The sequence below is a fragment of the Bombina bombina genome, chromosome 12, assembly GCF_027579735.1.
Source record: "Bombina bombina isolate aBomBom1 chromosome 12, aBomBom1.pri, whole genome shotgun sequence".
NCBI classification, from domain to species: Eukaryota; Metazoa; Chordata; class Amphibia; order Anura; family Bombinatoridae; genus Bombina; species Bombina bombina.
The window spans coordinates 48997224-49020735 of NC_069510.1; the positions used below are offsets into that span (position 1 = coordinate 48997224).

Sequence of the window (23512 nt, forward strand, 5' to 3'; positions counted from 1 at the left end):
GAGCCAATTAGAGCCAATAAGATTAGGGAAATATCGGCTAAACACAACGTACATACCTTCTCATACAGAACAATGAACCAATAAGGTTCAACACACCGTACACACCTCCAAAGTTTGAGCGAATTAGAAAGGAGCAAAGCGCTAACCAATAAGATCAGGGAAATATCGGACTAATACATTTAAAGCCATATGAATAATTGAAGTGTATAAAGTGCCAATTAGATCTATAAACTATGGCAAGACAAAATATAACATAAGCAGATAAGATCGTAAAAACTAATCAACATTATAAGCCATATGAACCGGAAGTACTAAGGAAACTAATTCCGGGATCGATATACGGGCATTATTGGGAAAGGGTACTTAAAGACCCTTAGACTAACACTAAACCAGTCTTGAAAAAGGTCTATGTTGGACCGAAACGCGTCGACTGGTGAGTAGCATTCCAATTATTTATCTATTAGAAAAACAATCTGCACTATTATTATTTCTTTTGGCAGAAGGAAGTAATAACCTGAGTGACGCTGGAGCTGAAAATTGTCTATTGACGCTGAAGCCCAAACCCCACTGCAGGCAACTATATATCCCACATAGACTGATAAAGTACATAGAAGACAGGAATCACCCACATTTGGAAACACTTAAACTCTGACTTTTAACAAAGATTTTTCTGGTTACACATTTTTATTTTTTCGCTTTCTTACTTTTTTATTTTTGCATTGAAAACAATTATGGCGGTTGCAATCATGTTGGTCACTAGTGACATATGAGGTCTAAATTGGAACACAAATTGGAACACAATTTTAGGATCAAGTTTTGATTTCAAGCACCCTTTAAAAGACACTCAGAATTTGTTTCTATTCACTTATATAATTTTTTCAAATCACCGAGTTTGCATCTTAGGTTTCTTTATTTTTAGTATATATATATATATATTTTTTAGTTTGTATTAAAATTCCTGCACCCGACACTTATATGATATCACGGAAACACCGATTTGATATTCACATTTTTTGAAGTTTGTACTGCATATTTTGAAGTTTGTATTGTGATATATAGTTTCTTTGTAAATTTGATAATTCACATTTAACCTGTCACAAAATCACCCGAAATAGAACACGCATCTTCTATCCTCTTCGCTAGCGGAGACGGTCACTGATCCTTTATAGGAACAGTTGATCGGTTCCACTCTGGTCACTTATAACCCAAGGGACCCGGTACAAGTGTCTAACAAACACTTAATATACAAACACATTTGGAAGTTAACAGTGTCATTTAATCTTACCATCTTTATACATATCCTGTGAATTGCTCTGAAAACTATTGTAGATTGATCTGATAATTATAGTGGGTAGCGCTGCTAAAAGATCGGTCTGTACTCCTGCATTTTTGTGATATATACCTATCCGGTCGAATTGATATAGCTGGTAACACTACTAAAGGTTTTTTTCCAGATTATTTTTATTAACATTTTTATAATCAGCATTTTGAAAGCTTTTAAGTTATCACACTTAAGGAATTCCTAAAACATAGAAGTAGAACTGATTGTTTCAGTTATTGTTGTATTATTACAAAGGTATTTTTATATTTGTATTTGTATTTTTATTTTTCATAAAATACTGTGTGGATTCGTAATCAATCCACTCTGTATATCACATATGCATTAAGTTTAGATACGAATGTTCTAAATCTTCAAAGCAATCTCAGAAGTATTGTCAAGAATTTATGTTTTTTAAAATTGTTTTTTAAATCTGTAATAAATTATTTGTTTTAACCCATATTGTAAAGGAATTGGTTTTACATTCTGAACCCAGCCGGTTCGCTGGCGCTTTGATATTTTCCGACTTTTCTCATAACTTATTTGACCACTAGGGGTCACTTATCAAAGCCAAGGGCACAATTAGTAGTAGGCGCTAAGTGATTTCTTCTCTCTGTACCACATTAGTGGGAACTTGGGCTATGTCCTTGCTCCATCTACCTGACCGGGTTAGGGTTGGCCTGATTTTCGGAATATTTATAACTCTGTACAGCGGTGTATCCCTTGTCCTTTAGGGGGTTACCTTTGTGGCTTGCGCCTCAAGGGTGTGGGTTCATACCTGACTGCTGGTGTTGGCTTTCCAATTTCTGGTGCACCTTAGGGTTGCATTGCCCTGGTCAGTTTGCCAGTGTAACCGTGGATTATCTGCTCTGCAGGCAAATGCGTTGGTTGTGCCTCTGCTTGGTGAGCGACTTGTAAGGGGGTCCCTTTTTTAGGAAATTTACGTTGGGGATTTTTCTTCCCACTTAGCTGGGAAGGCTTTGGGCCTTGAGGACAGTTGTTGCCCTCCCGGTCTCTTCCCTTTTCATGGGGGATATTCCCCTTCCTATGAAGATGGAGTCCTTTTTTTGGACTTCTCCGGGTCAGGAAGTGTAGGGTGGAATTGGTTCCACCTGGGGCCTTGCCGGCTCCAAGTCAGATTCTGGGACCTTGTCTTGATAGATCCTTAGGTCTATGGCCTTGTCTGTTGTCAGAGTTAGGTTGTTCTAGTACTCTGGAGGGATGGCTGTACCCTCTTTACGCTCGTTCCTGTAGCAGTTTTGGGATTCTTTTGTTCCCCTGTACTGGTTCCCTGTGGCTGGGTTGGTCCAGCTGGGTATGGGTTTGCAGGTCATATTGTCCGAGCGGGCTAAGGGTCGCTGTCTCCTTTGCATGTGTGAGCTTTTTGAGTCTTGCCTGATAGCTCAGTCTGCTGGGAGATGGTTTCTCCTTTCTCCTTGCTCATTCACAGGAGAGGGTTTACTCTTCCTTCGAGTTCTAAGGGTATACTCTCCTTCTCGGGAGGCCTTGATGGAGGCTTGTGTTCCCCTTTTTAGGGGCCTGAGAGTAGGTCCGGCGACTTAAGTTGCCCGGAAGGTGCCCGCTATTGAGGGACTGTTTTTGTGCGGTCCATTTCTTGTTGACTGCTGCTTCTTCTTCCTTGCAAGCTCCCTCTGTGTCGTCCTGTTATGAGCTCTGTGTTATTAAACTTGGAGTTTTGGCCTGGGTCTATTACACGCTTTCACGGTTGAATACTTTGGTATTCTATGGGTGGGCACAGGGAGGACTTTGCCCCTTCAGTTGCATCCATGCTTGCAGGATGTTGGGGAGACGTCTTTTTTGTCTCGGTGTCCGGTATTATCCCAGGTTTCGCTTAGTATTGGCGTGGCCTTCTCTGTTTGGGTCCCTATAGTCTCTGTGAGCTGGGCCCATACTTGGAGGTGTTCCTTTTCATATTTAGGAAACCTTTTTAGTTTCCTTGGTACTCCTTTGCCTTGTCCCCTTAGGGATTTCGGCTGGTTTCCTCTTCGTCTGAGGGGTGATTGATGGGGGACCATCTGTTGGGCGACGGTGTCTCTTGGAGGACTGTTTGCTCACTCAAGTCCGTTCGCGGTCTCTTATTTGGCTCTGGACTAGCTGAGAGTCAGTGTCACTGGGGCTTTTTCTTTAACATTTTTCTCGGCTTCAACGAAGCGGGATTTTGTATTGGGTTGAGGTTCAGGCCTGGTGCCCTCACTTTGGGCCGCCTATTGTACCCTCCAGTCTTGGCATTCAGTGTCCTCTATAGCTTGGGTATTGTTTTCCCAAAAGTATTGAATGCAGCTGTGGACTCTTTCCATTTAAGAAGCAAAACATAAATTATGCTTACCTGATAATTTCCTTTTCTTCTGATAGAAAGAGTCCACAGCTCCCCACCCGTGATTTTATGTGGGGCGTCCTTATATTCTTCTGGCACCTTTTCATCCTGATATTTCTTCTACTGTTCCTTGTTCCTCGGCAGAATGACTGGGGGATGAGGGGAGTGGGAGGAGTATTTAAGCCTTTGGCTGGGGTGTCTTTGCCTCCTCCTGTTGGCCAGGTTCTTATTTCCCCAAAAGTAATGAATGCAGCTGTGGACTCATTCCATCAGAAGAAAAGAAAATTATTAGGTAAGCATAATTTATGTTTTTAAACAACTTTCCAATTAAAGGGACACTAAACCCATTTTTTTTTCTTTAATGATTCAGATAGAGCAGCAATTTTAAGCAACTTTCTAATTTATTACTATTGTCACATTTTCTTCGTTCTCGTGCTATCTTTATTTGAAAACAAGAAATGTAAGGTTAGAAGCCGTCCCATTTTTGGTTCAGCACCTGAGTAGCGCTTGCTGATTGGTGGGTACGTTTAGCCACCAATCAGCAAGTGCTACCCAGGTGCTGAACCAAAAATGGGCTGCCTCTTAAGCTTACTTTCCTGCTTTTTCAAATAAAGATAGGAAGAGAACAAAGAAAAATCGATAATAGTAATAAATTAAAAAGTTGTGTAAAATTGCTGCTCATTAAAGAAAAAATTGGGGTTAGTATCCCTTTAACTTTTATTATTTTTTGTTGAAAAGGATACCTATGTAGGCTCAGGAACGGCTTATTGGTGGCTGCACCTATATGCCTCATGTTATTGGCCCAATGTTTTAACTAGCTCCCAGTGATACTTTGCTGCTGTTTCAACAAAGGAAACAAATAGAATGACGCACATTAGATAATAGAAGTAAATTGGAAAGTTGTTTAAAATGATATTCTCTTTCTGAATGATGAAATAAAAATTTGGGGTTTCATGTCCCTTTAAACAGTCATGAAAGTTAATTTGATACTTTTATGGGTCAGAAAGAGAATGCCATTTTAAGGGACTTTTCAATTTAATTTAGTTATCAAATTTACTTTTCTTGGTATCCTTTGTTGAAAACCATACCTAGGTAGACTCAGTTGCAGAAATGCACTACTGGGAGATAGCTGCTGATTGGTGGCTGCACACATATGCCACTTGCCATTGGCTCACCAGATGTGTTCAGCTAGCTCCCAGTAGTGCATTGATGCCCTGGAACTGACTTTAAAGGAACATAACCCCCCCCCTTTTTTTTCTTTCATGATTTAGATAGAACAATCTATTTTAAACAACTTTCTAATTTACTTCTGTTCAAATTGTCTTCATTTTCTTGGTATCCTTTGTTGAAAATCAGGGACGTAAAGCTCAGGAACAGCAGTTTTGTAAGAATGTTATACAATAGCAAGAGCATTAGATGGCAGCACTTTCCTGCCATATAGTGCTCCAGACACGTGTATGTTCCCGAGCTTCCTTCCTTCCTTTTAAACAAAGGATTCCAAGAAAATGAAGACAATTTGAACAGAAGTAAATGTGGAAAGTTGTAAATTGCATGCTCTGTTGAAATCATGAAAGAAAAATGTTTTTTTATGTCCCTTTAACTATGTGTTTAAGCTGTTTGCAGGGATTTAAACATATTATATTTTATTTTTTGCACTTTTACGTTCTTTTAAAGGGACACTAAATCAAAATTAAACTTTCATTATTCAGATAGAGCATGCCATTTTAAACAACTTTCCAATTTACTTCCATTAACTAAATGTGCACAGTCTTTTTATATTTTAACTTTTGGAGTCACCAGGTCCTACTGAGCATGTGCAAGAATAAGCGTGTATGCATTTGTGATTGGCTGATGGCTGTCACATGGTACGTGTATGCATTTGTGATTGGCTGATGGCTGTCACATGGTACAGGGGGAGTGGAAAAAGACATAAGAAAAAAAATCTACTACTCATTTGAAGTTCAGACTAAGTGCTATTGCATTGTCTTGTTATCTTGCATTTGTTGATTATGCAAATCTACTGTGTTGACTGGTCCTTTAATTTTACGGGAATCAGTCAGAGAAAAAATAGTAATGTTTCTTTGTAATAAAATAAAATACTGTTGAGTTATTTTGGGTCTTTATATTGCAAGATTGACTACTACACTGATGTATTTGTACTTTCAGTTTGCAATCACTTTTTGTAGAATTGACTGGTATAGTTATTAAAGATATCCTGGTGCGACCATCTCAAACTACTCGTTGCAGAAAGGAAATATAATGTTTTTGTGTTACATAAATACGGGTTTAAAAGCCGTTGTAGATGTTCTCATTTTGCCAATTTAAAGGGAAAATAAGTAATGAAAGGATATAGAAAGTAATCTTGGGCTGGCGTCCCCTTTTAAAGGGACAGTATCGTATTTTATTTTTCTTTGTTTAGCGTTTTTCAGGGGTTAAACACATAGTTATGTGCAGGAGATGGATCAATAATAAAATGCTTTAATCTTTAATCTAGATGTCTGGTGGTCCTGTCTGTCTTTGTCACCCATATGGGGAGCACTGAAAAGTTTTGCTTAGAGGCTACTACCTCCCTTGATCCAGCAGTAGCCATTTTAAACAAAGTACTAGAAGGGTTCTGTAAGTTCTACCTGCAATGTTAAATTACACAAAATGGAAACATGCAGCGCCCCTACATTACAAAAATGGCAGATCTTAGCGGGCTTACTGGAAGAGTATACTCGTTTTCCGCGAACAGTGTGCATAGCGGGTGGCAATCATGGCCCGATCTTTCATTGCAGATCACTCTTACTCCCTCCCCTACTATTTTCTATTTCCTCCTCCCGCTTGCATTTGTGCACATACGTATCCGCTTGCATTTGTGCACATACGTATCCGCTTGCATTTGTGCACATACGTATCCGCTTGCATTTGTGCACATACTTATCCACTTGCATTTGTGCACATACGTATCCGCTTGCATTTGTGCACATACATATCCGCTTGCATTTTTGCACATACATATCCGCTTGCATTTGTGCACATACGTATCCGCTTGCATTTGTGCACATACTTATCCACTTGCATTTGTGCACATACGTATCCGCTTGCATTTGTGCACATACATATCCGCTTGCATTTGTGCACATACATATCCGCTTGCATTTGTGCACATACATATCCGCTTGCATTTGTGCACATACATATCCGCTTGCATTTGTGCACATACGTATCCGCTTGCATTTGTGCACATACTTATCCACTTGCATTTGTGCACATACGTATCCGCTTGCATTTGTGCACATACATATCCGCTTGCATTTGTGCACATACGTATCCGCTTGCATTCATGCACATACGTATCCGCTTGCATTTGTGCACATATTTATCCGCTTGCATTTGTGCACATACGTATCCGCTTGCATTCATGCACATACGTATCCGCTTGCATTTGTGCACATACGCATCCGCTTGCATTCGTGCACATACGTATCCGCTTGCATTCGTGCACATACGTATCCGCTTGCATTCATGCACATACGTATCCGCTTGCATTCATGCACATACGTATCCGCTTGCATTCATGCACATACGTATCCGCTTGCATTCATGCACATACGTATCCGCTTGCATTCATGCACATATGTATCCGTTTGCATTTGTGCACATACGTATCCGCTTGCATTCATGCACATATGTATCCGCTTGCATTCGTGCACATACGTATCCGCTTGCATTTGTGCACATACGTATCCGCTTGCATTCATGCACATACGTATCCGCTTGCATTCATGCACATACGTATCCGTTTGCATTCATGCACATATGTATCCGCTTGCATTTGTGCACATACATATCCGCTTGCATTCATGCACATACGTATCCGCTTGCATTTGTGCACATACGTATCCGCTTGCATTTGTGCAGATATTTATCCGCTTGCATTTGTGCACATACATATCCGCTTGCATTCATGCACATACGTATCCGCTTGCATTTGTGCACATACATATCCGCTTGCATTTGTGCACATATTTATCCGCTTCCATTCATGCACATATGTATCCGCTTGCATTTATGCACATACGTATCCGCTTGCATTTGTGCACATATTTATCCGCTTGCATTTGTGCACATACGTATCCGCTTGCATTTGTGCACATATTTATCCGCTTGCATTTGTGCACATATTTATCCGCTTGCATTTGTGCACATATTTATCCGCTTGCATTTGTGCACATATTTATCCGCTTGCATTCATGCACATATTTATCCGCTTGCATTTGTGCACATATTTATCCGCTTGCATTCATGCACATACGTATCCGCTTGCATTTGTGCACATATTTATCCGCTTGCATTTGTGCACATACGTATCCGCTTGCATTCATGCACATACGTATCCGCTTGCATTTGTGCACATACGTATCCGCTTGCATTTTTGCACATACGTATCCGCTTGCATTTGTGCACATACGTATCCGCTTGCATTTGTGCACATATGTATCCGCTTGCATTTGTGCACATACATATCCGCTTGCATTCATGCACATACGTATCCGCTTGCATTTGTGCATATACGTATCCGCTTGCATTTGTGCACATTCGTATCCGCTTGCATTCGTGCACATATTTATCCGCTTGCGTTTGTGCACATACGTATCCGCTTGCATTTGTGCACATACGTATCCGCTTGCATTCATGCACATATTTATCCGCTTGTATTTGTGCACATATGTATCCGCTTGCATTTGTGCACATATTTATCCGCTTGCATTCATGCACATACGTATCCGCTTGCATTCGTGCACATACGTATCCGCTTGCATTCGTGCACATACGTATCCGCTTGCATTCGTGCACATACGTATCCGCTTGCATTTGTGCACATACGTATCCGCTTGCATTTGTGCACATACGTATCCGCTTGCATTCATGCACATATTTATCCGCTTGTATTTGTGCACATATTTATCCGCTTGCATTCATGCACATACGTATCCGCTTGCATTCGTGCACATACGTATCCGCTTGCATTCGTGCACATACGTATCCGCTTGCATTTGTGCACATACGTATCCGCTTGCATTTGTGCACATACGTATCCGCTTGCATTTGTGCACATACGTATCCGCTTGCATTTGTGCACATTCGTATCCGCTTGCATTCGTGCACATATGTATCCGCTTGCATTTGTGCACATATTTATCCGCTTGCATTTGTGCACATACGCATCCGCTTGCATTCGTGCGCATACGCATCCGCTTGCATTCGTGCGCATACGCATACGCTTGCATTCGTGAGCATACGCATCCGCTTGCATTTGTGCACATATGTATCCGCTTGCATTTGTGCACATATGTATCCGCTTGCATTCGTGCACATACGCATCCGCTTGCATTCGTGCACATACATATCAGCTTGCATTCTTGCACATACATATCCGCTTGCATTCGTGCACATTCGTATCCGCTTGCATTCGTGCACATTCGCATCCGCTTGCATTCGTGCACATACGCATCCGCTTGCATTCGTGCACATACGTATCCGCTTGCATTCGTGCACATAAGAATCTGCTTGCATTCGTGCACATACGCATCCGCTTGCATTCGTGCACATACGTATCCGCTTGCATTTGTGCACATACGCATCCGCTTGCATTCGTGCACATACGCATCCGCTTGCATTCGTGCACATACGCATCCGCTTGCATTCGTGCACATACGTATCCACTTGCATTCGTGCACATACTTATCCGCTTGCATTCGTGCACATACATATCCGCTTGCCCCGGCGATGCCTGCCACTATGCAGGCCCGATCGCCAGGGTAGGAGCGGGTGGGAGCTCCCAGATCTCCCTCAAGGTGGGAGAGTGCTAGTGACGGCTTTGAGCTGTCATTGGCACCAGAGTGGGAAACTCTGCGACGGCTCAGAGCCGTCATTAGCACTCAAGGGGTTAAAGGAACAGTAAAGTCCAAAATTAAACTTAAATGGGTTAGATAGATCACAACATTTTAAGCATTTTTTCAATTTACTTTAATGATCAGTTTTGCTTAGTTCTCTTGGTATCCTTTGTTAAAGAGTAGTGTACGTGTCTTTAGCCACCTGTCAGCAGTGTTTGTAACAATGTTTATAGCCATGTTTTACAAACACTGCTGCCATAGAGTGCTAAAAACACATGCACGCTCCTATCAGTCTATCTTGGGTTATTCCAACCAAAGATATCAAGAGAATGAAGCAAATTTGATAATAGAAGTAAATTGGAAAGTTGCTTAAAATTGCACACTCTGTCGGAATCACTAAAGTTTAATTTTGACTTTACTGTCCCTTTAATGGAATTTCATTGCTAGAGCTAATAAAACTATCCCACCAATTGGTAAGACCACTGTACTGTTTGGTTAAAGGGATATTCCAGCCAAAAGGGGAAACCACATGGGTGCATTTCGGTGTTGAACAGAAGCATTTTTGTAATATACACGCATTAGCAAAAATGCTTCTAATAAAAGTTATAGCTGTTTCAAAAGTGTATTTAAGTATGCGCCGTGCACCAGCATTTTAAACACAGCACATGCTCAGAGAGCCAAAGGTGCTTGTACCACCTGGTAATTACTCAATTTGTTCATGATACAAGCCCCACTGGTGCTCTGAGCAGCTGCAGTATGTAAAATGCTGATGCACTGAGAATATCTAGCTATGTTCACATGCACGTGCAGAGAAAAATGTTAACACTAAAACAGTGATAACTTTTATTAGAAGCATTTTTGCCACTACTTCTATATTGCAAATATGTTTTATTCAAAGATGTAATAAATCTATGTGCATTTCAATTTTTACTGGAATGTCCCTTTAACATTATAAGGCTTTTATATGTGGACACAGATAATCTGGTACTATCTACTAATTAAAACATTTTCTGATTGGAATATGTGTTTAAAGGGACATAAAACAAGTTGGGATAGAGACAAAATATATGTACTTTAATAACTTTACACAGCAGTGCCTCGCTATTTACCTTTTCTTTTTAGTTTCTGAATTGTAAAGCTCTAACTCCCCCACACATTTCCTTCTATGGCTGTATCTATATCTATTGTTGTTTTGGTAAAATGCAGAAGTTATAGGGATTATCTGCTGGAGCCGGCCTAGAAGCTGTGAACTCGCTTGAAATACATTGCCTGTGTCTAAACACTGATAAGGGGGGTGGAGTTGGCTGCTCCAGGCAGCGTAGCTATGTAATTAATTTTGCTTATTTTTGAAAATTATTTTAAAATACTTGCCAGCAATTTTTAAACAATTTTTTTATGCAAACTATTTTTAATTAATTAGCCCTTTTAGGATATGCACAGATCTCAACCTGTTTTATGTCCCTTTAATGATCCATCTGCATTTGCTTATTAGGCCTCATCTTAAAAATTGTGTACAGTTCTGGAGATCTTATCTTTAGTTTGACTTATATTATCAAATTTGCTTCATTCTCTTGGTTTCTTTTGTTGAAGGAGCAACTATGCACTACTAGGAGCTGGCTGAATACATCTGCTGAACCAATGAAAACAGGCATTTATGTACAGCTAGCTCCCAGTAATGCAATTGTTGCTACTGAGCCTGCCTAGGTATGATTTTCAATTAAGGATACCTAGAGAATGAAGTAAATTAAATAATAGAAGTAACGTTTTTTAAAATCAAATGTTCTATCTGAATATGGGAGGACAATCTTGGACAGGTGTCAGGTAAGGGGAAGCCATGAGATGTGATCTATATTACCAGGGGTAGGCAGCAAGGGGTGAGGAAGCAAGGAATCTCAATAGTGTTGCACAATTAAGGAATGTGTAATTTCCCTCATTAATATACTGAGGTTTTGGTTAGCAGGGACTTAAGAAAGGGCTCAACAAACCCAGGAACCAGGTAGCCACTGGCTCCTTAAAACGTACACCTGGCTTCTAACTTATTGGGTTATTTTTCATATATCTATATACAAATACCACAGCCTGGCTCCTAAATATTCTTACTAGCTACTACATTTTAAACAGATTTGTTGACCACTAGACATCAGACTCTTCATGTTCTGAAGCTGGAATTCAGAGGACATACAAAACAAATAATCCAGATTTATTGGGGACTTTAACGATTAACCTACTGCCCACAATCACTGCAGTAGCAAAGATCAAAAATGAATCCTGACCTAATAAAATGTTATTTAAACTATAGTGTTTTAACAAAAGTAAAACATAAAAACAAATCTTCAACATGTCTACATATAGGGGCATATTTATCAGGCCAAAGACCGCTGCTCCATAACCTGTCCGCGTGCTCTGAGGCGGCAGACAGAAATCGGCAGAAATCAACCCGATCGAATATGATTGACACCCTCTGCTAGCGGGCGATTGGCTGCGATTGGCTCACAAGAACTGCTGGTGCAATGATAAATGCCGAGAACGTATGCTGTCAGCATTTATCGATGTGCAGCAGACATGATCCGTTATATCGGATCATGTCCGCTCGCACAATCATAAATATGCCCCATAGTGTTGTCCTTTCCAGCAGCCACAAGACAGTAGTTAGCAGATTAAACATACTGTGGTCATATCACTGTCTAATTTCTGGCTGTTCTGGTGCTTTGTGGTGTCCTGCTATACAGCTGCTGAAGGGTTAATAATTTATTTTGTTTCTAGCTGTAAAGGTTTTCTTCTTATGTCACTTATGTGCTTGAGAGTAAGGGAGGTGATGAAGCGCTTGATGATTTAACAGTGCACAAAATGCTTAAAGGGACAGTCTACACCAGAATTTTTATTGTTTAAAAAAGATAGATAATCCCTTTATTACCCATTCCCTAGTTTTGCATAATCAACACAGTTATATTAATACACTTTTTACCTCTGTGATAACCCTGTTTCTAAGCCTCTGCAAACTGCCCCCTTATTTCAGTTCTTTTGACAGACATCAATTTTAGCCAATCAGAGCTGGCTCACTGGAACTCCATATGCGTGAGCACAGTGTTATCTGAATGAAACACATAAACTAACACCCTCTAGTGGTGAAAAACTGTCAAAATGCCCTAAAAGAGAAGAGGTGGCCTTCAAGGGCTTAGACATTAGCATATGAACCTCCTAGGTTTAGCTTTCAACTAAGAATACCAAGAAAACAAAGCAAAATTGGTGATAAAAGTAAATTGGAAAATTGTTTAAAATTACATGCTCTATCTGAATCATGAGAGTTTATTTTGGACTAGACTGTCCCTTTAAATATGTCAGAGCACTGTTATTATTACAATATAACTTGCATGTAACTATGTGTTTATCCTCTGCAAAGGCATTAAGCACATTAAGTTATTTGCAAAGCAGCAATGCACTACTGGAAGCTAGCTGAACACATCTGGTGAGCCAATGACAAAAGACAAAAGTGTCTGCTGCTGAGGATATGTACATATATTTTTCAACAAAGGTACCCGAGAGAACAAAGTACATTTTATAATAGAAGTGAATTTAAAAATTACCTTCTTTATTTGAATCACAAAAGTTTGATTTCGATTGTCTTTTGCCTTTAAGCAATAAGTATGGCTGCATGAAACTACTAGTATGTTATGTACTTTGGGAAAAGTGGAGTGGGCGGAGCTATGCAAACCATACATGGGCGTGGCTCTGCTGCAAAGTGTCCCTGGAAATGCTTTTGAAATGTTGGCAACTATGTCTTATCCCATTATACATTGATGAAAAAATTGGGATTATTTAAAGGAACATTAAACACTAAATACATTTTATAGAATTGAAGTTATTCCCTGCCTCCCTCTAGTCATGAGTGCCGCCATGTTGAAACCTAGCTTTCACCACATTCCAGTACTGAAGTGTTTGCACATGTGCAACAACTCTCCTTTAGATAACCTAGGTTCCATAATGGTGGCGCCCATAATTAGAGGGAGATCATGATGCATGATTAAGGAACTGTTTTCCCGAAACGTTGCATAACTATCCATTTATGTGTAATAAATAAAGGACATTTTATACATGAGGTTTATTAATTTGCATAATTAGAGGGAAGTGTATGGAATGTATTTAGTGTATAAAGTTCCTTTAATCCCGATGACAATAACTTCAGAGAGATAAAATGATTTGGTCAAGAAAACTGCACCACGCTCTCTAACAAAAATCAATTAAAGCCCAGTTGAGATGTCACATGATAAGCAGAAGTGGCTAATTTCTGCAATGATGGGTCACAGATGTTATATCATTGTTGTAGCAATACCAGTTCTTAAAGATAATCACACAAGCTCATATATTGCACTTACAAAAGCATAGAAACACACTGTTGTGGAAAGTCCACTGTTTACCCGGTCTCCACGACTATGTTTAAATCGTGTCCTCAATGCGTTGGTTTCAGTTGCTTAAAGTACTTCACAGTCGTAGGAGAAATATAAGAACAATAGAATGTCCATAAATGAATCCCTACGCATTTCGCCTGCTCTATTGCAGACTTTTTCCAAGGACCGCTCTTGAGTCGGGATGCGTTTGTGTGATTATATATTTTAGATTATGTTTTTTGGAAGACAAGAAAAGCTGCACCTGGAAAAACTCAAGGCATTGGAATTTGAGCAACAGTGGAATCGATAAAAGGGACTTACTATGAACATTAAATGATTTTACTTTAGGACTGGTTATATATGAACTTTTCATTTTTTTAGTATTTATTTGAAACCTTTGTATCTTTTACATACAAATATATATTAATAATTATTTTTGTCACTACTAATATATGTGTATATGGAATGCCAATCTTGCTAAATACTTGCCTTGCAGTTAGAAAATAAATGTGTGTGTGTTAAAACTATATATGTGTATGTTCCCCTTCCTTCGAAAAATTTTCTGTGGACACCTATGGAGGTAACCACTGTTTATACTCAGACTAAATAACACTATCATTTTCCTAGGTGGAAGCTCTAACTCACCAGCCAAGGGCCACCACGGTGCATGCAGTACGAGATTCCGAGCTTGCCAAATTACCCGAGGGAGCTCTGACATCCATCAAGCGCAAATATCCCCAGGTAAGAGATAGTATGATACCCACATGTCACACGGGAGCTGCAGTGTATGATATGACCAAACAGCAACATTTCTTCCAGCCGTTGGACTGTGCAATTGTGTGACGCAAAGAATCCAGCCTGCTAGTGTGATATATTGTTTTCATTTCTCTTTAAATCACCCCCAGATGACCACAAGGCTTTTGTTTTGCTGCTACCGATGGAAGCGAGTGATCTACTGCCATGTTTTTTTCAGTTGTTGTGTTTGTCCTTTAGCATTAATATTTCAGATTTCTCTTCCTGCCTACACCAGATTGCAAAAAAAAACTAATAACATTCGTCTGATTAAAGGGACATTGTACACTAGAATTTTCTTTGCATAAATGTTTTGTAGATGATCCATTTATATAGACCATACAGGTTTGTTTTTTTAAATGTATAGTTTTGCTGATTTTCAGACTCTAACCAAGCCCCAAAGTTTTAGAAGTACCGGTATACTGTTGTCTACCTACTCCAGCTTGCTCCTGTTTGTGTAAAGGGTCTTTTTATATGCAGATGAGGGGGGAGTGTTTGTTCTATTTGCTTTCACGCCCCCTTCAGTGGGTGTCCTAGCCTAACCTTTTAAACAGAGCTAAACTGGGAGCTTCTAAGTAAGTTTTTATGTTTAAATCATTTTTATTAATAAATTCTTTGTACATAAGCCAAACAAAAAAAGAAAGTTTTCTTCATGAGTTATACAAAGAAGAAATTAAGCAAGGAGTAAACAAATTAACATTTTGGAGGAAAGCAACTTTAGCGCAGTCTTACAACCTTTCCCCCATCACCTCCCCATATATCTAAACACCCATCATACCTTTGGGAATTTCACTGTTGGATGCCGTGGACCATGGGAAGATAATCAAGTTACATATTCCAGTAATTGGTTCTCCACCAGTGGATTCACCAATAGAACAGTAATTTCTAATCTGACCATATGTGGGGTATCATCCATCCATTAAACTGAGTTAAATAGGTTGCCTTACATGTATTTTCAAATAAACATTTAAAACATTACAAATAGTGCGGTTGAATTTCCCTCTCCAGAGTTCCCCTTTCATTGATATAGGGTCTGGCAAAAAGATAGTTATTGGGGGGGGAGAAGAGAGGGAAAGCATAGGAGAGGGAGGGGGAAGAGGGGAGGGGGAGGGGGGGGGAAAGGAAGCATCTCTGCCTCCCAGCTATCCTCCCAGGTCTACTGAGTTTGTTCAGATACAGTGTTCAGAATCCAAATTGTGCATCCTATCTTCCTCTATGGGATGTCGAGTTAATAATCCAGTAATACCATATCCTCTGGAAAGAGGTTCTATTGTTTAACGTGTCTACTGCAGATTCATACATAGTGTAGGTATGGCTGATCTTATTGTATACTTCCGACCATGGGGGCGAGCCCACCTTCCAGTATTTTGCGATACAAACCCTTGTTACTGTACAAAGGATTCTGATGAATGTGTTAATATATCTGTGAAATTTATCTATGTGTTCATGTAGTAGTGCTTGGTGGGCAGTGAGCGTGACCTCCTCTAGTAGTTGGCTAATCAGTGTGGAGAGCCTCTGCCATGTCCCACGTATCTCCTCACAATCCCACTACATGTGCCTATAGGATCCTAATTCCCCACATCCTCTATAACATAGATTGCTACCATTTGGCTGCATATGGGCCGTCCTCATCGGGGTTAGGTACCATCTAAATACAGTTTTCATCACATTTTCCTTCAGATCCATACTAATTAATCCCCTGTCAGCTTCCTGGATCACTCTCTCTCACTCTTGTATGTCTTTAACCATATCTAAGTCTTTTTCCCAGGCTAACATCATCATGGATTCGGCTCTGTTGGGTGGTGTCTGCAGTGCAAGGTATATTTTAGAGATATTGTGTTTAGTTCTCGTAAGGCTTGCGCCACAGGTCTCTAATATCGTGGGTTGTCCACTTCTAGGGGCTTTCAAGAGGGGGTGTAAAGATGAGTGTAACTGGAGGTAGATATACCAGAGAAGCTTTGTAGGAGCTAGCTTTGACTGCAGCTGAGTGAAAGAGAGTAACTGACCCCTCTGTATCACGTCCGCCACCCTATAAAGCCCTTTGTTTTCCCATTTGGCGACTATCGCACGAGAGTCACCCGGCATGAGGCATCTAATTGGTGTCAACAAGGAGAGTTCAGGAAATAAGTCTGGTCTTGTAAGTGTCTGTCTCCAGGTTTTTATGATCAGGTCTGAGGTGTATGTTTTAGTGAGTTCCTTGTCTGGGGCAACAATGTGTGTGTCCCATAAAATCGAGTCTCTCTCCTCCCATCCCCCCAACTCCATCTCCAGAAACACCCAAATAGCTTCCTCCGATCTCCTCAGGAGACAAGAGTCTTGGGCCAGTCTGGCGGCTCTATAATATTCCAGTCTTGCTATTCTGGCCGATTTTGGGCCTCTTATGTAAGCTAATATTTCGGTTTGTAGTTTAATAATATCTGCCCTAACTATTTTGATGGGCAGGGCTCTAAAAAGATATAGAAGGCGTGGAAGTACGTTCAATTTAATTAACGCTACTCTCCCCATCCAGGAGAAACCGCACGTTCGCCATTTAACAAGGTCTTTTCTAATCTGGCCAAGAAGCGGGGTGTAATTATGTTTATATAGAAGTTGCATCTGTATCGGGAGGTTAATACCTAGGTATTTGATTGTTGTGGGGACCCAACGGAATTCAAAATTGAGTTCAATAATTTTACGCGTATGTGGAGGAATAGCTATCGGGAGAAGTTCACTTTTCTCCATATTAATTTTGTAGCCAGAGATATCTGAAAAGTCGTTTAATAACTTATGTAAATTAGGGAGTGATAATAGAGGTTTGGTAAGTGTAAGCAGGATATCATCCGCGAATAGGGATATTTTATACTCAGAATGAGCCACCCGGACTCCCGAGATGTCCGGGTGATTCCTAATTCTGGCCGCCAGTGGCTCAATACAGAGGGCAAATAATAGGGGTGATAGGGGGCAACCCTGTCTTGTCCCATTTAATATGGGGAAAAGTGCGGATTTGTATCCCCCCGTGGCAACCTGGGCCCGTGGGTTTTAGTATATTGCCCGCAAAGCTTTCAAAAAGGCATCATTAAAACCCAATTCTTCCATGACCGCAAACATATATCTCCAGTCTATTCTCCGCATCCAAAGATAGAATTAGAGAAGGCGTCCGAGTTTCCCCTAGATGGTGAATTAAATTAATCACCCGCCTTAAGTTATCTGGGGCTTCCCTGTTCTGTATAAATCCCACCTGGTCCGGGTGAACCAGGTGCGGCATAATTGATTTAAGACGGTTGGCCAAAATTTTAGTGAATATTTTGAGATCTTGGTTAATTAGTGAGATGGGTCGGTAGTTTTGACATCTCCTGTGATCTTTATCTGGTTTGGGGATAACGACTATCTTCGCATCTAGCAACTCCTGAGGGATTGGGTTACCATCCATGATGGAATTACAAAATTTGGTTAAATGTGGGCCTAGGGCGTTTTTGAAAAGTTTATAATACTCCCCTGGGAACCCGTCAGGGCCAGCTGCTTTCCCTGGTTTTAAGTCTTTGATGGCTTTTGAGACTTCCATAGGGGATATCGGGGTATTAAGGGTAGTCTTTTGTTCTGTCGTCAGTGGTGTCAGATCACATTTATCTAAAAATGTTCTTGTTTGGTGTAAGGTCTCTGTGTTGTGAGTCACTTTTTCACCGTCATAAAGATTGCCATAGAAATTAGCGAAAGATTCTACTATCTCCCTAGGGTGTGAAGTCAGGGTCCCTTTCTCTGTTTCTATCAGGTCTATGGCCGATGCCCTACATCTCTCTCTTATTTTGTGTGCCATATATCTATCCGGCTTGTTTGCATAGATAAAGTACTGCGATTTAAGCCTCTGTGCTGCTTTTGCTGCTTGTGAGTTTAATATCATTGCTAGGGATTGTCTTTTGTTCTGGATATTTTGTAGGGCCGCTGGGTTTTTAGTTATTTTATGTTGTCTCTCCAATGCTTCAATCTCTTTATGGAGCTGATCTATGTATGTCCTGCATTTCTTAGTAATCTTAGTTTTGAGTTGGATCAGCAATCCTCTAACCACTGCCTTATGGGATGCCCATGTATACATTGGGTTCGCGGTTGAGTCTGTGTTAATGGACCAAAATTCTGTCATGGAGCGTACCATGTCTTTGTGATCTTGATTATTTCTTAAAAGAGTTTTGTCGTATGTCCAAGTTCTGTTTCTGTTAATGTCTCTTAGTCCGTCTAGGTCAATCGAGATGATAGAATGGTCCGACCATACACAAGCATGGATAGCCGATTCACGTAGCATGGGTTGTAAGATCTGGCTTAGATATATGTAGTCGAGTCTGACATAAGTATTATGTGCAGCTGAGTAGAAGGTAGTGTCGGTGGTTGTCCCATACAGCGTGTGCCATGTGTCTCTAAGGGTATGTGGAGTAAAAGAGTCTTGTATAGCTTTGACAATGCGATTATGCCTGTGTTGTTTAGGGGTTAGTGCTTTATTGTGTGACGGTTGGGTAGAAGTCATAGTAATGTTAAAGTCTCCTGCAAGTAAAATTTTAGTTTGTGACCAGTCCGTCAGTAGATGCGCGATGTGGGCAAAGAACGTATGTTGGTTGTCGTTGGGGGCGTACACATTGCACAGGGTAACCTCATTATCTAGAATGCGTCCCCGCACTATCAAATATCTACCATCTGGGTCAGTCAACATGCTTGTATGATGGAAATCTACAGAAGAGTGGATCAGTATAGATACCCCCCGTGTTTTATTAGGGGCCGTAGCATGGTAGTGTGTTGGGAATTGTTTATTCCAATATTTCGGTATGTTGTCTCTCATAAAGTGTGTTTCCTGAAGAAACACCAATTTAGCGTCTAGTGCCCTATATTGATTCATTGCTAGTCTGCGCTTAATATCCGTGTTGAGACCGCGGACATTGTGAGATATCAATCTAATCTTGGTGTCCATAGGTGCATGTATTTGTCTGTAGTTCTATATAATATGGAGTGTATGTGGGCAAGTAATCTGCAAAGTAAGTCATCTTACCCCAGAGTTTCTGGTCTGTTGTGGTGAGCTGCCACCCGTGGAACTGTATCTCGAGAGGATCGCTAGGAGGAGGGGAGAAAGAGGAAAAGATTAAACAACAAAATAGCAAACAAATAACATTTAACTGGTCCCCAAAAAGGGGATAACTTAACAATATCTGGAAACAGTCCAGAGGTCGGGCGGAAGCCACCGGACCTCAATGTAAGGGGGAGACATTTATCAGCCCCCTTTAAAGTGTTAATAGAAGTAGTGCTAGTGCAAAGCATGTCTCTCTCTAAACTCAATCATAATTATTTATAGACTCTAATTGGTCAAGCATGAGAGGAAGTTCAGTACAAAAGAAGAAGGGAATTCATGACTCTTGGTTTCTGGTCTGTTGTTTTTTGCCTTTTGTAGTTGACCTTTTGCCAGGCCATATGGGTGTTGGATCTTGTTGCATCACTTTTCTTTGCTGATGGGGCCTCCTGATCTGGAATAGTCAGAGGGTCAAGGCCCAATATTCCACATACCTCTGGGATATCTTCCTGGTGTTTAATGTTTATGATCTTGGAGTCTTTAGTAATGCTTAGTACAAAGGGGAATCCCCATCTGTATGGGATCTGTTGTTTGCGAAGTATACTTGTTAGTGGTTTCAAAGAGCTTCTGTGTTGTAGGGTACGTAAGCTTAAGTCTTGGAAGAATTGAATGACATTTCCTTGAAACTTAAAAGTTGGGTTCTTTCTGGAAGCCTGTAATATTTTTTCTTTGTCTGGAAAGAAGGTCATCCGAGCTATCACATCTCTTGGGGGGATGCCATTTTTAGTTTTGGCTTTGAGAGCTCTATGTGCCCTTTCCACATGGAACGTGTACTCGGGGGGTGAGTATGTTATCTGGTGGAAGAGTTGCGTTATATATGGCAGAATTTCCTTGGGTGTGACATCTTCTGGTATTCCCTTTAATCTGATATTGTTCCTTCTGTTTCTGTTCTCTAAGTCCTCCATTTTATCTTGTATTTCCTGTAGGAGTTGCTGTTGATCGGAGATTGTTTGTGTTAATTCATCTACATTTTCCACCATTGAGTCCTTCTGGTCTTCCAAGATATCGATTCTGTTTCCCATATCTGTAAGGTCATATTTGATTTCGGCTAAGCTGGAGGTAACCGAAGTATGTATAGAGTCTATTTTCCCCCACAATTTTTCGAAGTTATCCGTTAGGTCTTTCTTTGATACCAGGGATTGAAGATCAGCTCTGGTAATTGGAGATTGATCCTCAAAGGATGGCGGTAGAGATTGTTCTGAATCATCTCCTGTTTCCATGTCTTTGTTAGCTTTAGGTATGTGTGTGGTTTTAAAGAAGGAGGACACTGTGGAAGGGGTGCCTGGATTAGGAAGCTTCTCTCCCTTTCCCCCTCTTCTTGTAGCCATTATTGTCCTATACACAGATCTTAAGGAAAGGAGTTGTTTACAGTGTGCCTTAAGACAAGCAGACCTCTCTCTCACTTCTCATTCAGAGTGCAGTGTCAAAACAAGCCTTGGGGTGGTTGGATATCTTAGGTAAAGAGAAATGATGCAAATGGATTGAGGCAATTTTAAATATTATATAGATATATTTCAAAGATTTCCCTTCATTTAAGTAGTTAGCACTATTCCATTACTTCTCTTTTAATAGCTCATGTGGAGGCTGATGTCCCCCTACTTCACCTGCAGGTTCTACATATCATCAGGAGTCCCCGCAAACTTATATGTAAAGGACAGTCTCTTAAAGTGCATCCTGGAGACCGTAGACATGAAATAAATGATGGGTTCTGTGCATACGAAAATGACTGCTGTTAAATCCGCTAATGCTATCTGATGTTAATGTCACAAGTCCTCACAGACCTCTCCCCGACTTTCTCTTTTGTTTATGCAATAGGGGTTAATATCTCCTGTAATAGATAGGTGGCAAGATATTTCTGGGTTTGCATGCCCTATTGGGCCAGGTTGATAAATTAAAAGTCTCTGGAAAGCCCACAATTGTCTCCGTACCCTCTATGAGGGCTTATTTTATTAAGGCACGTGTCTTCAGGAGCTGGAAGGGTTGTGTGAGCCCTTTGGGTATTAGCGGTGCTCTGTTTAGTCGTGTGTGGGATCGACTTTATGCCCTGAGCCCCCTCATTATTTCAAACTTCCCCTCCGGGGCCCCCTTACCTCCCAATGTGTGCTGTCTTGTCTTTACACCTCGGGGACGTGCGGGACTGATCTTCTCCACCACCCGATTGATATCGGGTGGTGCTGGCACCAACTTTTCTGCCCCACGAGGTCCGGAGTCTGAGGATGCGGGAGGGGGAGGCCCCGGGAAAGATGGCGGATCTTCGCGCCAAACTTCAGCACCAGCGCGGTACCTCGCCTTGTCGGCTCCCCAACAGTACCCGACGGGTATTGGGTAAGTCTCGGTCTATCACTCTAGGGATTCTCTAGTTGCGGATGGACCTCTGGTACTGAGCTGTCCTCCGTGGAGCTGCTCCTTTACTCCGTCGCTAGGTCCGGCAGTCCCCAGATTATACGGTGACACTTTGGTTTCCAAATTTTCTCTCCTGAGCCTGCAGGGTTGTATCTCTAGTGCTTGGTGGGCATAGCTGTACCCCAAAAAAGGCACTTTATCACTATTATAAGTTCTTTTTTGGCCCAAAAAGCAGAGAGCTCTTTCTAAGGACATCTGCTTCTCTCGGCAGTTAGCTCCGCCTCTTCTAAGTAAGTTTTTAAAAGGTTTTATATTGGATTTTTATTTCAGCATCTGTTCATATTATTCTTTATAGTAGAGTCTATTACATGCAGTTATATGAAAATTGGTGTCTACTGTCCCTTTAATCCCAGGTTGACTGTAGTTATCATTCTCTCCGCGATTAATACTGCTGTAAAATAACATAGCATCAAAATAACTTTTTATATTTGTATGTTGTTTTTTTATTAAAAGAAAATAAGTTATAGGTTATTTTATCAGTATAATTCAAAAAAGAGTTTTTATTTTATATTTCGTTCTTATCTTTTTTAAAAACGGCTTTTAGCTGAAGCTATTGTGTGCAGGTATATGAGTATTCTTTCCATGTAGATAATTGTTACCCACACAAAAATAAAATACAAAAAAATATATAAAAACAAAACAAAAAACCTTAAATGTGCCTGTAATCATTTGCAGTATAGCTGCCTTATGGTGTAGGTTACTTGTTTTCAAAAGCTATGCACAATGGGAAGAATCACCTTTTTAGCTGACCTTGCGCCTTACATAGTATATCTGCACCATTTGTCATCTATATTGACTTATGACAAGAGTCTAGTTACACAATTAGTTGCAGAGTTGATTATTCAAGTCATCTGCTCTTGTAAAACAGACAGCAAAGTGACTGAAATTAATTTAGTGCTCTCAGCCTGTGGGATGGATGTAGTTTAACCACTTACGGTCTGGCACAGAGTATATCTGTCTCCAGTCTGCATACAGCAAGTACGGAATTATTTTGATATGTATTACACAAGTCACTGCAGCAAATGTGGTAGGAGGTTAAATACCACCACATTAAGATGAAAATGAATGATGTTTGTTTGAAAAAGGGACACAGATCATTAAAGTGTCATTTTGATACATTGCCGTGTCCACTTTCCAGTAACGATCAGCCACACTGCGCAGGCAGATATGATTGTGCTAATTCTCAAGGAATTGCAAACGGTGGAGGAAGAGCAAATTCCTAATTACCTCCCTGGCTTTACCCTTACTCATACACCAAAGGGAGTCTTGATACATATAAATGGGTTTGCAGACTATCCATACTAAAGATATATACTC

The 23512-nt window shown here is 40.5% G+C and overlaps 1 protein-coding gene across 9 annotated transcripts in view; it reads left to right on the top strand.

The window, feature by feature from the left end:
- Positions 1 to 23512, top strand: part of PNPLA7 (patatin like phospholipase domain containing 7) — a 503274-nt gene that overhangs the window by 314207 nt on the left and 165555 nt on the right. For all 9 annotated transcript variants that reach the window (XM_053695647.1, XM_053695646.1, XM_053695653.1 and 6 more), the window contains one exon: positions 14545 to 14658. In XM_053695647.1, coding sequence (XP_053551622.1) covers positions 14545 to 14658 — 114 coding nt within the window. The remainder of the gene's footprint in view (positions 1 to 14544; positions 14659 to 23512) is intronic.